We start from the raw sequence: 14,515 nt of genomic DNA, 5'->3' as shown, positions 1-14,515 counted from the left end.
AGAAATAAACTGGCCAATTATCTTACGAAATAAAATGACTATTTCCCCAAAATATTTCAAACAATAATATAGGTTTTCAACAAAAAGGTACACAGAAGGGGATCAGTTTGAGGCCTCTATTTATTATGTTTTCTCAAATCACAGGACCAAGAAAATACACATCTCAGTATATCTTTGAAAGCAATTAAATATTTACAATTTCTTACATGTTTACAATTCTAGCGGAATGGGTTTGATGTCTAGAACTTTAAGAAACAGATGGAAATAGATCTAATATCATTGATTTGGTAGATGATCAGCAGAATGTCCGACACACAAGACAAGATAAGAAAAGTGGAATTTACGCGCAGACTTTTGCTCAGCTCTTTAATCATCACAGCTGACCAAAGCAGTTTCGAAGGGAAAATGAAAGTAAAGAAGTGTAGAGACCAACTGAAGCAATGATGCGTCTGCTCAGATTGAAATGGTATAAATTAAAGTGAAAATGTTGTATTAGTCCCGAGCTGCATGACAACTATGGGGTTACATTCATGGGCTTTCTGGGGATTAAGCGAAATTTTATTTTCTGTCCAGTGTAAACATTAATAATTCTTGTTTGTAGTACTAGTAAAAATAAACTAGTACAAATAAACTATGTTGCCATTTTTGTTAACAGAAGTGAAAATCGATGTCATGAATGAACCTGCAATATAATGCATCCCCCTCCCCCAAGTAAAAAACAATTTAAATACTTTTTATGCATTGACTTTATTTTCCAGCTGTCAGAATGTCACATTAATGTGAAAATTGGTAACGGAACTGATCAAAACCTTTTTGCTAATTGGGTGTATGCTACCATTTAAAGTTTGGTAGTAGTAGTAATACATAAATCAATGAATGATGAAAACAATTTAAAGTGATACTCACAACAGCAAGATATTTAAACATATCCACTGGGGTTATTCTAAAGTTGTAGGTTATCTTTGATATACCAATGGAAGAAAAGTTATGATAGTAAAAAATGTGGCAGTTCTAAATGCCAATGTTTGCACTATAACCCATTTCCAAAACAGATGTTTGAAGAACATCATAAAGGCTACTTGAGGTTACGTAACAAAATCCTGGGATATTCCTTGGTCAAAATCGACAAACTAGAAATTATTAGTCGAAATGCATTACTAAATATGCTTATTTGTTAACTTGCTGAGAGATAGCACTCTTACAGCTGTTCATCAAATATTGAGCTGGATGAAAAAGGCATTTTGTTGCATCTGTATGCCTTTTACAATTTAAAAACAAAGCTTTGGAAGGTTCTGCATCCAGTCTTTACGCTGAGCCAATCTCCGCCTTGTTCTAGTGGCATACACGCAAGCGTGACATTGATACTGTTCTTCGCAATCAAATCTGGAAAAGAAAACAAAAACGCTAAACGTAAAAACATTGTATGTCCTTCATAAAACACAAAACAAAAAATCTCAGATGGGACACATGAGGAAAAAAAAATATTATCCATTTGCATTTGTTTCACAAAAGCATTTAATCATAAAAATAAAACTTGTCAGATCCATTTCGCAAGAAGCATTCTCACATTACAAGACTATATATATCTCCCTTCCCAAATACATTGGAGTTCTCACTAGAACAGGGTGGCATCTTGGATATCCATCTTTCATAGTACTTTATGTACATTTTTTACATGCTTTTTCAGGTGGCCTGACTGCGTGAAGCTCTTGGGACAGTGGGCGCAGGAATGTGGTTTCTCCCCTGTGTGGATATACTTGTGCCTTTTCAGGTTATTGAAATCTAGAAATCCTTTCCCACAGAATGGGCACCAGTGTCGCTTCTCCCCATTATGCCACCTCAAATGCACATTTAGTTCTACCCGCCGTGCAAATTTTTTTTCACATAGGTTGCAATGGAATGGTTTCTCTCCAGTGTGCATTCGTATATGGGCTTCCATATCTCGTTTTGTGAAGTATGCCCCGTGGCAAATTTGGCAGATAAAAGGTTTAAGTTTCCTGTGTACCATCTGGAGGTGTTTGGTGAGGCCAAAACGGTAGACAAAGCCCTTCCCGCACTGCTGACAGATATGGATTCTACCATTGCGGTGCACCCTACCATGCCGTTTAAGACCTTTTGAGTCTGGGAACCTCTTTCCACAGAGCGTGCAAGAGAAAGGTCGCCGACCTGCGTGGAGACTAACGTGGCTTTCCAGGGCCGCAAGGCTGCTGAGGACACGGCCGCATTCACCACACTGGTTTTTAAGCAGCCGTCTCCCAATGACTGATAAAGGCTGTAACGGTGATACAACAGGTGGAGCTTTGACAGGTATGGGAAGGAGAGAAACACTGGGGGGAAATACTAATGTATGATCCGGCAATAATGGTGATAACAGCTCTTTCTGTCTCCCTGTCGGAGGTGTTTTCCTGGCAGGCAGTCTAGGAGGAGTCCACACAGCTTTAGCTGTACATTTTCTCACAGCCTCACAGCTAGCACGGCTTTCTGCCAACTGGCCTGTTTTTGCTCCATTTTTCATTTTAGCTATCGTTTTGGCTTTTGCTGCTTTAGCCAACCTCTTAGCATCCCCCACTATTAATTTCTGTTTTGGACCAGTACCATCTTGAATTAATCTGGGTTTCTTCGCAGGAGTGGACTCATTTGTCTTTCTAGGACTGAGACCATCTTTAGCCAATTCAGGCCACCTAACATTTGGGGAACCCGTTTCAATCTTAGAGTTATTTGTACAAGCACTGTCTGCAGTTATGCTATACCTAGGACTGAGGAAATTGGATTCTCTTTTATTCTGTTTACTGCTCGAACCATCTTTAGGTAAGGTGCACCTCCTACGGCAGAACATTGATTTATCAATTGACACTTTGGGGCTAGTACCCTTTTTACTTAAATTTGATGTCTCTTGACCAACAATAGATTTTGCTTTTTTAGGAATAACACCATCTGTACTCAAACTAGTTCTTTGAGGGCTCAGAGAAGTAGCTTTAGTACGTTTAGGGCTTGCACCATCTCTAGTTGAACTAATCCACCTAGGACGCACAGAAATGTTTCTGGTATTTTTAGAGGTAGACCTCCTGGGACTCACAGAAGTGGATTTTGTCTTTTTAGGGGTAGTGCTTTCTTTAATTGAGCTAGACCTCCTAGGACTCACAGAAGTGGATTTTGTCTTTTTAGGGCTTACGCTTTCTATAATCGAGTTAGACCTACTCGGACTCACAGAAGTGGATTTGATCTTTTTAGGTCTAGCACGTTCTTCCATTGCTGTAGACCCCCTACGACTCACAGAAGTGGATTTTTTTGTTTTTGAGGCTACACCATGTGCACCTGAACTAGATCTCTTGGGAGTCACAGGAGCGGATTTTCTAGTAGCCTTAAACCTCCTAGAAATGATGAAAGACGGTTCATTAACAGTCTTCTTCGGGCTAACATCGGCTCCACGTAGTCCAGACCTCCTAGGACTAACAGGAGTGGGGGATTTAGTGGTCTTCATTGGAAAGGTAACATCTTCAACTACTCCTGGGTCTTTTGGACTGATGGGAATAGGTTCTCTTTTCTCAGGACTTTCATTCTGAGGTCTACTTTTTTTAGGGTTTACAGTGAGGGTCTCTGCTACTGTGCATGATTCTGAATTTGTTTTCGTTCTTCTAGCTTGCAGGCGAGTTTTGAGATGACTTCGGAGTTGGGCCACAAGGGATTCTTTCTGTAACCTTTTCTTTTCACTGGTGCTGGTCTCTGCAGTTGTTGCATCTACTGAGTTTTCAGAGGAGACCTATAACAAAAAGCATAATAACAAATTAACCTTGAATATCTATATAATCAATGATTTTATGATACAATCAATCAAGAGTACAACATTGTTTTTTAGTAAAACATTGTTAAAGAATATTACATAGTTTTTCCACCAATATTGTGCAACTCTAGTATAAATATGTTATCCACAAAGCAATTATATTGCTTAAAAGACTGAGAAATATTTACTACTAGATTACCTTTGTTGGGTCTTGCGGTACAGGTGTCACTGCCAGCTGCGCCAGAAACTGCGCTTTGGTCATCTGCAAATGAGGATCAGATGCGTCCTTGGTGGTGATGGGAATTAGTTGTATGAGGCCAGCTGATTCTTTCTCTTCCATTGGTGGGTCATGGGGTGATGGACAATCTTGCACTGCAATGCTTATTATTTCCTCATCAGAATTAGAAGTAGGTTCACCCGCTGTACCATTTCCAGCTGGTGGTTCAGTCTTGTTGATGGCTATTGTCGAGTTCTCAACGACTGGTGCTGACAACTGGGATGGTGTAGATGGCCCGCTGTCAGGTGAGCTTTCTTCCAAAATCAGGGTCTCTGATACCGGTGTCGATATGACCACAGATGATGGTTTCTCTTGTGTGGCATCTTCTTTCAAAATGGATCGACTTTTAGGAGATCCAATTGTAGGCAGTCTTGAGACGAAGACTGCTTCTTTGGGCGATACAGGAAATGGGAGCCTGGTTAATCTGACCACAGCAGTCGGTCGTACCATTGGAGACACCGAGGATGGCACTAGCCCAACTGACATGTTTGAACTAGAACAGGTTTCTATAGATGCATTTACCAGTTCAGAAGCAGTTTGTTTGGGAAAATCTAAGTTGGACAATGTTTTATACCTCTTTTGAGAGGATATTGCTGCTACTTCATCTAAAACTGTTTGTGTATCCACAGAAATGCTTAACTCCTGCGATGTAATCAACTGCGGCAATGATACTATAGCAGCAGCAGATTCGGTGGACCCTTGCTTGGTTGTCAGAACAATTGTCTTTGACGGAGGTTTACTTGATGCCTGTCTTGGAATTATAATAGTTATTTTTGGATGTGGTAGAGTCCCTGACTGCAGGTCAGAAGAGGTGGTCGACTGCGAAGGGACCACAGGAATTGATTTCCCGGACGTAATGCGTGTAGTTTTCTGAGGAACAGAGGAAAGGGAATTACTTCCGAGAGGCATGCCTGCAGTTGTAATGCCTGGAAGTCTATTTTTCTGTGCAGCAACAACTGTTGACACAACAGTAGGAAGCTGGGTTGGTGACAGCGCTGCTATTTTATGGCGTGTTAATGAGGATTCTGATCTTGGCATGGCAATTAGTTTATGCGATACCGCCATACCAGGTTTACTGGGTGCTACCAACGTTATCAGAGGACGGGAAAGGTGCTGCTGCATTGACTGTACACTTGTTTTAACTGCATCAGTTAATGATGTCATAGTATTGGATGGCTTGACTGTATGGTGTTGTTTTGGTATGACAATCTTAATGTGGGCCTGAGCTATATTAGTTGGAGTGGCATCTGATGTTACAGAAGTGACACTAAGTTTCTCTGTTGTCAATTGTGCTGGCTCTGCTGGAATCTCATCCACAGTCTCTAAAGTACCCACACAGGGGGCACACTGGGTTTGAGTTGATGTTGCCATTCGTTGAGGAGAGGTCAATATGCCTTTTATTATTGACTGATTCATGGCTTCAACTAACAGTAAAGCATCCTGTAGAGTAACAGAGGTGCGGCGTTCTCTGGGTTGAACAGTTGGAGTGTTTATTGTTTCATTTGCAGGTGAAGCAGGAAATGGAGCCCTAATCGCCCCTTCTTCAATTACCATAGACGGTTGAGATTCAGATGCCTTTTCCATTTCAGAGGAACATATTTTACTTAAAGAGGCTTCTGACACAGCGAGAGAACCAATTTCTTTCCCTGAATGTTGCAGACGTTTAGTTTTTTTTGGTGGCCGTCCTCTTCTACGTTTTTCTGGCTTGGGACTAGCCTCACTTTGTGCCACACTACTTTTTAATGCTTCACATGTTTCTCCTTTCTTGGGTGGAGTAGGATGTGACAGCTGTAGTTTGGTAGATTTCAAATCTACATAATGTTGCTGAGAAACATTAGCCTGTTCACTTACTGACACTTTGCCCTCTTTTTGACATTGTTGGGGTTTTACCAATGGTTGCTCTTTTTTAAGGGGTTCCACCTCTGATTGACGCTGAGCAACTACCAATGGTTTTTTTTCAGATGTTAGGTGTTCTCCCTTCTGACTGAATTCTGACTCTTCTTCGATGTTGTCATTTATTGCAGCGAGTGAGAGGACTTGTGAATGCTCCAATTCAGACAATTGGTTCTGGGCTCCTTGTAAACTGCTTTCCATTCCCTGGATCCCTTCATATTCAGTTGCACAAGCAGGGGCCTGTGGTGAACCTAGCCACAGCAGTGAGAGAGACATGTCAGAGGAAACATGATAGAACATAACAAAATATAAGAATGGGAATAACAAACCTTTCCACATTTTGTAAATGTCGCTTTTAACTCCTCACCTGCTTTATCACTCAATACTAGCCCACAGACAAGGGCCTCAGCTTCCTCTTGCTTCACGACTGACTGCTGAGAAGAATCATCATAAGAGTCCTGAAGAGGGAGTAAAACCAATTAATGTTCAGAGATAAAGACAAAAAATAGTTTGTTGATTCTCAGACAGACACACACCTCCTGTTTGACGAGTATGAAGGCCATTTGAGTAGTTCCCTCTACATAGGTGTGGTCCTGCAAACTGTGCTCCATCTGCTCACAACTGCCCTGTTGCTCTTGGTTTTGCAATGATGAGTGCCTCAGTGGTTGACATTGCTCCACTAATATTGTGCGGATAGGAACAAGGTCTGTAAAAAAAACAACACAAAAACTGGTGATTTTTAAGACCACAGTCCTGAACAATTCAGTTAACAATGCTGTGCCGCTAATATACCGTATTTTCCACACTATAGGGCGCACTGGATTATAAGGCGCACTGTCAATGAATGGTCTATTTTTGATCTTTTTTCATATATAAAGGGCACCAGACTATAAAGCGCATTAAGCGAAACAAAACAGTCAGTCAAACTTTATTAAACGTGTTCACAATAACTCAACATTGTTCAAACGTTAATGAGCGTATTCACAATAACCCCCAACCTTGTTCAGTTGTAACACGTAAAAAAAACAGTCTGAAACTCTGTGTGGTCTTCTTTACTTGGCGCAGGTCATCTTCTTGCTTCCTCCACTTCCGTACCATTGATTCATTAATGTTGAATTCTCTCTCAGCTGCTCTATTCCCATGTTCTACTGCGTGACTGATAGCCTTAAGTTTGAAGTCCGTGTCGTAAGCGTGTCTCTTGACAGGTGCCATTTTGGGGTTCTTATACACACACACACAGTAATATTATGGCGGAAAATACGGTACAAAGAACTAGCTTGCCCTTGACAGCTCAAATATTAAGTTGAAAAGCTGACAACAAAGGCCATGAGCCAGACAGAGTATATACACACATAACATTAAACATGCATACACCATTTTACACACAACTGTTATTAATAAAAGCAAAGGGCAATGGCATGGTCACGATTAGATTCAAAGGTTTGTACCATTGTTAGAATAGGGACGATCATTTTTTTAAATATATTTTTCTGACCAATAGCCGAACCTCGTTAAAATCGATAGATAAACGCTTGATTACAGGTCAATACAAAAGTAAAACAAAACAGAGACACTGTTGGTTTTCTGATGTAACAATGTAGCTGGGAATTAGCTTTGAAATATTTATTTCTGTTTATTTTGAAGTTAAACCTGTAATTGTACGTTTGCCTCTGAACTTTTCTCCGCTAAAATATGTCTCACACTATTACAATGTTTACTTCATGTATGCTGTAATTCATCTTGTGAGCTACAAAACTGGTTGACTGCCCTGAGGCACTGCCACAACGAATGGCATGCATAATAACTTAACCATTGACCAAATTTTTGGCAACTAATTTTATAATCTATTAGTTGTTGCAGCCTTTGCTTTTTGCATCTCCTCAAGCAACATGACCCAGCAATGCATTACCATGAACTGTCCAAGTGGGGGGCTACTTAGAGTCTTAATGCTCAGTTATCCCAGCATTTTAATGATAATTGCATCTAAACCATTTCAAAACTTTAATATATATATATAAAAAATGGAAGAAATAACCACTATTTCTGCTTTGTCCATGTTGCTGAAATCCCACACACATCGGACAATCATGCAAAAAAACATCCCAGTTCTCCCATTATTAATTCATCCAGACTCAGGACTATGTCAGTGGTACAACTCAGGTTGAAGTGAGTGCTGCTTATTTTTCGTCAAAGCACAACGTTTTTCAGTATTTACCTACTTATAAAAGGTAATCAGAAGAAAAGCTAATTTTGTATACTTAATGTTCCTCAATTTGGGTCACGAATTGTCATTCAGGGGTTATGGTGGGTTCCACAGCCAGACCAGTTGAGAGCCACTGGCCTATATCATACAGCCCAAGTCAACAGACAAGTATCAGATTTCAGTACGTTTTTCCCACACAATAAATTGCTCCTTGAGAATGACGTGAGTGAGAGGACATCATAAGACACAATAACATCCTGGTTGTGTAACACATGTGCAACGTGTTACATACCCATATAAATAAATAAGCCTCTCAAACTCCACCTCATTTCCCCAAGACTGAGATGCAACAATTTAAAACAAGTTGCATTGTCACAAACATTGTATGATCCAGACCCACTATAACACAACTAAATTGACAAAGCATTCCTTCAAATGTGTCAAGCTTCTTCCAATAATATCATTTGTAAATATTTCAACTCCAGATTATGTGACCTCACTCCTTGTGAACGTAAAATAGATATGAAATTGCAATAGTGAATCTAAAGCATCCAATTAGAATAAAAGAAATTGTGTTAATGAACGTCAACTTTTGAGTTTATACTGTTTGTGTGACAGGTTCAGTGCTGGATACAACCATTATGACGCAACCTAATGTTGTTGGAACACACTGTATGCATTGTATGGTTTCCCTCAGATGTTGGATTCCACGCTTTAGATACGTTCGAACTAGGCCGGGCTCACGTTACTGTCACATGCTGCTATATGAATTCAATATGGCGCAACAATACAGCTAAAACACCACATGGCATTATCAGACCATTGTTACGGATTGCATGCTTGTTGTTAGTAGCGGGCGTCACAACTCACCGCATTGAACAGCTCGGTCACGTTTCTCAGAGTCGTTGGTACGCCCTTGACGAGAATCACTTCCTCCGGTGTGAACAGTAGGTGGGTTTCTCGCACTCTCAAATTGGCTACATCTTAATTTGAGGTCCTCGTTCTCCTTCTTCATCCCAGATATTTCTACCTTCAGCTCGTCGACCATAGTTTCGAAAAGTTTCGTGGTCTCAGCGATTGCGCTCTTGAGCATACTCTCCATGACAGAAGAGTACTTTGTCTGAAAATCATCCGCGGACATTTTTGGAATGGTTGAAGGTTCGTCTGAGTTTAGTTATGAGTCCACTTTTACGAGTAGCTTTACTGTATCGTTATAAAAACTATGGCTTTAGGAGCTGACTCAACATGGCTCCTTTCCGTCGTGGCCCAACGCGGTCTCTCTGCTTTGTGTGACGCACTTTAACGGAAGTAGGGAGTTGACCGTATATCCGGTGACCCACAAAAAAAATGCCAAACTGTATGTTTTGTATATATCGTATACAATTGGCAAAATAACAATAAACGGGTACATGTGCAGTTATTCATTACCATTAACGCTCTATGTAAAACATATTGAGCAGGAGGCGTCATTCTTTAAAAAGACACCCATTCAACTGAAACACTTAAGATTGTCCCAACTCACGACCCGTATTTTTTATTTCGGAAGTATGGTTGTTGGCGGAATCAACAGGAAATGATAGACTAACAGCATTTGGTAACGTTAGATTACAGCGAAGAAATGTAATTGTTTTTTTTTTTTTACTACCAAACCCACTTTGCATTTTGCATACATTATATGAATGTTAACTGTGGTTATTTTATGTTTCCGGTCATTATTTATCGCATGTGTCGGACTCTAGATTGAACTCTGATTCACAACTAGCTAACCTAGCTCGCTAGTGCAGCAAGCTAGCTAGCTTAGTGTTGACCGTCACAAGCAACTCTGCAGTTAGGTTAACGTTTAGTTTGGTTTGGCGGAAGTCACACAACGGTTAATGTGGACCGACTAACATACGCGGGCGACTTGTTTGCCGTTATCTGGACTAAAAACTGAGTTAAAGACACTGGCACGTCCATCTTAAAGACACCGACGTTAGCTGTGCCCGACAACTGCAGTCTTTGCCAGTCGGAAATTGTCTGCTTTTCAGTTGACTGAAAGTAAAGGACAGTTATCGTACGCCATTACCATAATGGCCGAAACGATAGCAACGTTTCAGTCCCAACTTTCAGGTGTAATGGAAACTGTCTTCAAAGCTGCCATGTATGAGATCACGCGGCTGGTCGAGGACAGTTTCTTGGAAGAGGTGACAAGGTGCCGGGAGCAGGTCGAGTCCCTGAAGAGGCGACTGAAGGCGGAGAGCCGCCGTAAAGACAGAGAGGGAGACAGGAAGGGAAGATGCATTGACTGCGGAAAAGTCGGGGAGGATACTCACAGTAAGACAGGTAAGTCTGTCAGGTGTTACTAATTATATACATTCAGCCACTATTGATTTTGTCACATGGGGGACTAAACTTCATGACCTGCATGAACTCTTCTGGAATCTAACTTTTTTTAAAAAGTATAGCTGAAAGGGTGTTAGAAAGTTTAAAGACAAATATGCCCTGCAACAACTTTAACACTGCACAATTAGTCAAAAACAATGTGAAAGGGTTGTTGTTTAGAAAAAAAAACACAGATAATTTAACACTCAACTCTTCAAGTCTCCTCCAATATGTAGAGCATTTGATGTCTATATGTTAAAACAGCATACAGACAAAGTTAGCAACAAGCTGGTGAACAGAGAAGAACATTTAGCAGCCACAGAACCAGATTTCCCTCTGAGGTTTCTTGAGACCAAATCGGAGCTAAAAAGAGAGCAACTATTGGACTTTTATTTATTTATCATCCAATTGCATGCTAATGTTGCTCTGTTTCTGCTGGGTGTTTAGGCAAACTGATGATGCACCCATGAGGCCATCATCAGTCATGCTGCTCTAAACCAGCAATTTCTTTGTTGGCCACTTAAGGGCAGAAATAAACATCTGTCAATGCAATATTGACATATTAGTGCCTTCAAAAGGGATTTAAAGCTTAAAGAAATGTTTTTCCCATCTTCTGCTACAGAGAAAAGTCTTAAACAGGAGAGTGTGTTGCAAGAAGAGATACATAGTTCCCGAAGCAATGCAGGAGGGCCACCTATTCATGAAGCGGAGGAGACGAGACCAGAGGCCTGCAGTGCCATGACGGCACCACAGGTAGAGGGCAGTTTGTTACACTTATGTCATTTCAATAAATTAGATTGCAATGTTAAAATGTTTGTAAGCACCTACAATGGACATTGTATTGTTGTATATGTCCCAGGAGTTAAGTAATTACAGTATTAAAACCTCCATTATATTTCTAAGTATTTACATTTTTGTGAAACTTAAATGTTGGAGAGTCCAATTAGACCTGCTTGTTGATCTAATGCAAAGCTTATAGTTTCTCTTGAGGTGAGTACAGTTAAAGCCTTTTGTATGAATGTTGTCCTTTTACTTGTCTCCCAGTCTCCAGGTGTACAGGGTGAAAAGATGAATAGGCTGCTCAAGGAGGAAGTCCTTCGGATCACACCAGAAACTAATGAGTCCCAAGAGAGATGGGGAGTCAATTTGGATGGTTGGTCTCTTCATATATGCAGACATTCAGCAAAGCTATTTTTAAGCATATTAATATCATGTTGATTTTCAATCACATAACATGAGTATGTAGTCATTTCTCCAGCACTATTTTTACAGGAAAATTATACACCAGACGACGCACTTCCTAAAAACTTTCTCCAAAGTCATTATGTTCAGTGATCATATGGTAATTGTGTCATTGTATTCTCTACTCATAACTGTGAGAACATCTTTTTCTCCTCTCATTGATCAGAAACAGAGGCATCAGGTCTGCCAGGGCCCAGTAAACGTTTTGTTGACCAGAAGATCCCAAAGAGTCATTTGAACTGGGAAGCTGGCTATGACCAGAGGCCAGAATCGGGGCAAGATGGACACTCAGGTGACCCATCTGAACCACTTTTCCATAGCAGGTATGGTATGGAAGAATTGGGTGGCTTTAGCAAAACTGGCTATGGAGATTCCAATATGATAGACATGGGTAACATGGATGGGTTACAAGGATCACCTTCCCAACTGGGTGAGGATCTGAACTACATCGGGCACTATGAGGGAGATCTGGAAGCACCAGAAGGAGCCGAGCATCAAGTTTACCAAACAGGTGCTGCACCGAATAGAGGGGGCACGGTCGGTTCACCGGCTGGCTCTCCCACAAGGACAAACATTGATGTAAGAGGAGAGCTGAGCTGTTTATTGATCAATGAAGAAGGTTATCTACAGGACCCCAGTATCTTGTACCCTGGCAATGTGTCTAGTGATCCGGGCGGCAGGTTGAATTTCAGGGGCCAGGGCATTCGCATTGACCCTTCTTTAGACAACACAGAGGATATGTATAGACCATCCGATGCATACAGTGATACCGTAAACCTGGGAGAGAGACTGCAGCATCAGGTAGGAGGGAGAGGTGGGAGGAGACACACCTGTAACCAGTGCTCCATGTCCTTCCCTGACTTAGCCTCACTAAAAGCCCACAAACAGACGCATAAAGGTACCGTACAAGTGTCACCGTACTCCTGCACCCAGTGCGGAAAGACCTTTACTCAAGCCTGTAACCTCAAAGTCCACCAGAGGATCCATTCGGGGCAGGGACTCCACCTCTGCAGCCATTGTGGGAAAGGATTCCCTTCTTTTTCTGACCTAAAGACACACAAGTGTGGCCAAACAGGTGACAAACCGTACTGCTGCATTGTATGCGGGAACAAGTTCAGCCGTCTCTGGAATCTGAAGTTGCACCGGAGAATTCACACACAGGAAAAACCTCATCGGTGCAATATGTGCGATAAGAGCTTCACACGGGCAGACATATTGAAGGTTCACCAGCGCACCCACACGGGGGAAAGACCATACTGCTGCACTGTCTGTGGCCTCAGCTTCAAACGCCTGGATCATCTGAAATCACATCAACGTAAACACATGACAGATCTATAAAGAGCTTTTGGGGAAAGAGCATCAGAAGGCTCATAAATGAATATGTTAATTTTTAAATCCAAAACCACATTTTTTTTTCTTCTCTTCAATTCCACGCCTTTTGTGTTTTTTTTTTAAAAAACTTGTTTCAATGAATAATATAGGACAAAGATGACAAATACGTCTTTATTTGTACACATTTTTTGCTGCATATTTTCCACAACATTGTCCTTGTGAAACATTTCAAAATCAATAAAAAAAAGAAGTATATCTGTTAATGTTTTCCTAAAGATTACATGTTTTTTTTAACGCACCAGTGGATTTAGTGACATCTAGTAGTGAGTATGTAGATGGCAACTGAATACCCCTCTACAACAGTAGTCGTCTTCAAAATAAAATCAATGCAGCTGTATAATGTGCATGATGTACACATTTATGTTTTATTCCTAATTTACCATTGACCTCCCGCTGGCCGGTCGCTCTGTGTAGATATATATTACTCTAAGCCAACAAAAACGAGTCTTAGTTTCAGGTGATTTATAAACTAATGAAAACTAATTTGGAATATTATCTATCATGTTAGACAATAAATATTCCTAAATATCACACACTGTTCCTTTTAACAATGAACTGCTTCTTTTTTTCTTCTTCTTGAAACAAACTTTATTTGAAAATTACATTTTAGTCACTTGGCACGCTATTCACTTTCATGGAGATTCTAGGGAAGTATCGGCTTATGGTGAGAGGGGTATCTTCATATCTGCCCTCATCTCAGAAAACCACTTAACATAAAAGTGATCTTGGATGTTTAAAAACGTATGTGTCTGTGTTGCCTTATCCAATTTAAACTGGATTTAAACTTCTATAGCTGGGGTCTACCAGTTTCATCTCCCAAAGTTGAATGGGATTTTGTTGGCGTCTTCCATTTCTTAAAATATGTAAAAATATGAATTTTCATATTTGTTATGGCCTCATAACTGGAGTTTGTCCCGTCACAGTGTTGTGATTTTATTCTTAAGGGTTTTCTGGTTTGCGTGGGTCAAAACATAACTTTTGTTATTTGGCCAGAACATTGAATAACAGACATGTCATAACAGAGTAAAGACGTGCTTGAACAGGGCCACAATTAAGGTTACCTGTATATATACCCTGCAATGACATGTCAAGAATGCCTGCTGCAGAAAAGAGCCTAGTACAAAGTACAAAGTGAACATTTCTACGTGACCTAATATTCAAATGTAGAGGCACTGTTTTTTATGTGAAAGTAGTAAACACATATAGTGTCAAAAACCTTTATGGAAATGAGGGAATCAATATTTTATCTATCTTCATTTTGGATAAAAATGCGTAATCTCTCAAGAGAGCCTGGTAAGATATATAAAAAATACGCATTCCAATTTTAAACAGTAGGTACATCCCAAGTCTCCTAATTGACTTTTCC

General features: G+C 40.5%; 2 protein-coding genes across 4 annotated transcripts; one reads left to right on the top strand and one right to left on the bottom strand.

The window, feature by feature from the left end:
- Nucleotides 1-728: 728 nt before the first annotated feature.
- LOC117737852 (proteoglycan 4) lies at nucleotides 729-9,450 on the bottom strand. Its single transcript, XM_034544068.1, has 5 exons — nucleotides 9,025-9,450; nucleotides 6,488-6,657; nucleotides 6,319-6,409; nucleotides 3,981-6,202; nucleotides 729-3,760 (listed from the first exon to the last, which is right to left on the bottom strand). Exons 1-5 carry the CDS (start codon nucleotides 9,293-9,295, stop codon nucleotides 1,649-1,651), a joined length of 4,866 nt encoding a protein of 1,621 aa, XP_034399959.1. The 5' UTR covers nucleotides 9,296-9,450; the 3' UTR covers nucleotides 729-1,648.
- Nucleotides 9,451-9,675: 225 nt separating this feature from the next.
- On the top strand, nucleotides 9,676-13,352 carry si:ch73-109d9.2 (uncharacterized protein LOC565042 homolog). 3 transcript variants are annotated; one of them, XM_034544098.1, is made up of 5 exons: nucleotides 9,681-9,774; nucleotides 10,264-10,476; nucleotides 11,138-11,268; nucleotides 11,560-11,668; nucleotides 11,924-13,352. In XM_034544098.1, the coding sequence occupies exons 2-5, from the start codon at nucleotides 10,269-10,271 to the stop codon at nucleotides 13,093-13,095; spliced, it is 1,620 nt and encodes a 539-aa protein (XP_034399989.1). In that variant the 5' UTR covers nucleotides 9,681-9,774; nucleotides 10,264-10,268; the 3' UTR covers nucleotides 13,096-13,352. The 3 variants fall into 3 exon arrangements, with proteins under 3 accessions (XP_034399980.1, XP_034399989.1, XP_034399972.1); XM_034544089.1 differs by having other exon boundaries at nucleotides 9,676-10,476; nucleotides 11,930-13,352; XM_034544081.1 differs by having other exon boundaries at nucleotides 9,684-10,476.
- The last annotated feature ends 1,163 nt before the right edge of the window (nucleotides 13,353-14,515 follow it).

The sequence above is a fragment of the Cyclopterus lumpus genome, chromosome 1 (assembly GCF_009769545.1).
Source record: "Cyclopterus lumpus isolate fCycLum1 chromosome 1, fCycLum1.pri, whole genome shotgun sequence".
NCBI classification, from domain to species: domain Eukaryota; kingdom Metazoa; phylum Chordata; class Actinopteri; order Perciformes; family Cyclopteridae; genus Cyclopterus; species Cyclopterus lumpus.
This window is presented reverse-complemented; position numbering and strand designations above follow the sequence as displayed.

Excerpts from the sequence above, each read along its gene's own strand:
- LOC117737852 (XM_034544068.1), bottom strand. The coding sequence starts at position 9,295 with ATGTCCGCGGATGATTTTCAGACAAAGTACTCTTCTGTCATGGAGAGT. Across the intron at positions 6,410-6,487 it reads TCATACTCGTCAAACAGGAG|GACTCTTATGATGATTCTTC; the intron begins GTGTGTGTCTGT and ends CTCCCTCTTCAG. Across the intron at positions 3,761-3,980 it reads TACCGCAAGACCCAACAAAG|GTCTCCTCTGAAAACTCAGT; the intron begins GTAATCTAGTAG and ends TTTTTGTTATAG.
- si:ch73-109d9.2 (XM_034544081.1), top strand. The coding sequence starts at position 10,224 with ATGGCCGAAACGATAGCAACGTTTCAGTCCCAACTTTCAGGTGTAATG. Across the intron at positions 10,477-11,137 it reads GGATACTCACAGTAAGACAG|AGAAAAGTCTTAAACAGGAG; the intron begins GTAAGTCTGTCA and ends CTTCTGCTACAG. Across the intron at positions 11,269-11,559 it reads GTGCCATGACGGCACCACAG|TCTCCAGGTGTACAGGGTGA; the intron begins GTAGAGGGCAGT and ends CTTGTCTCCCAG.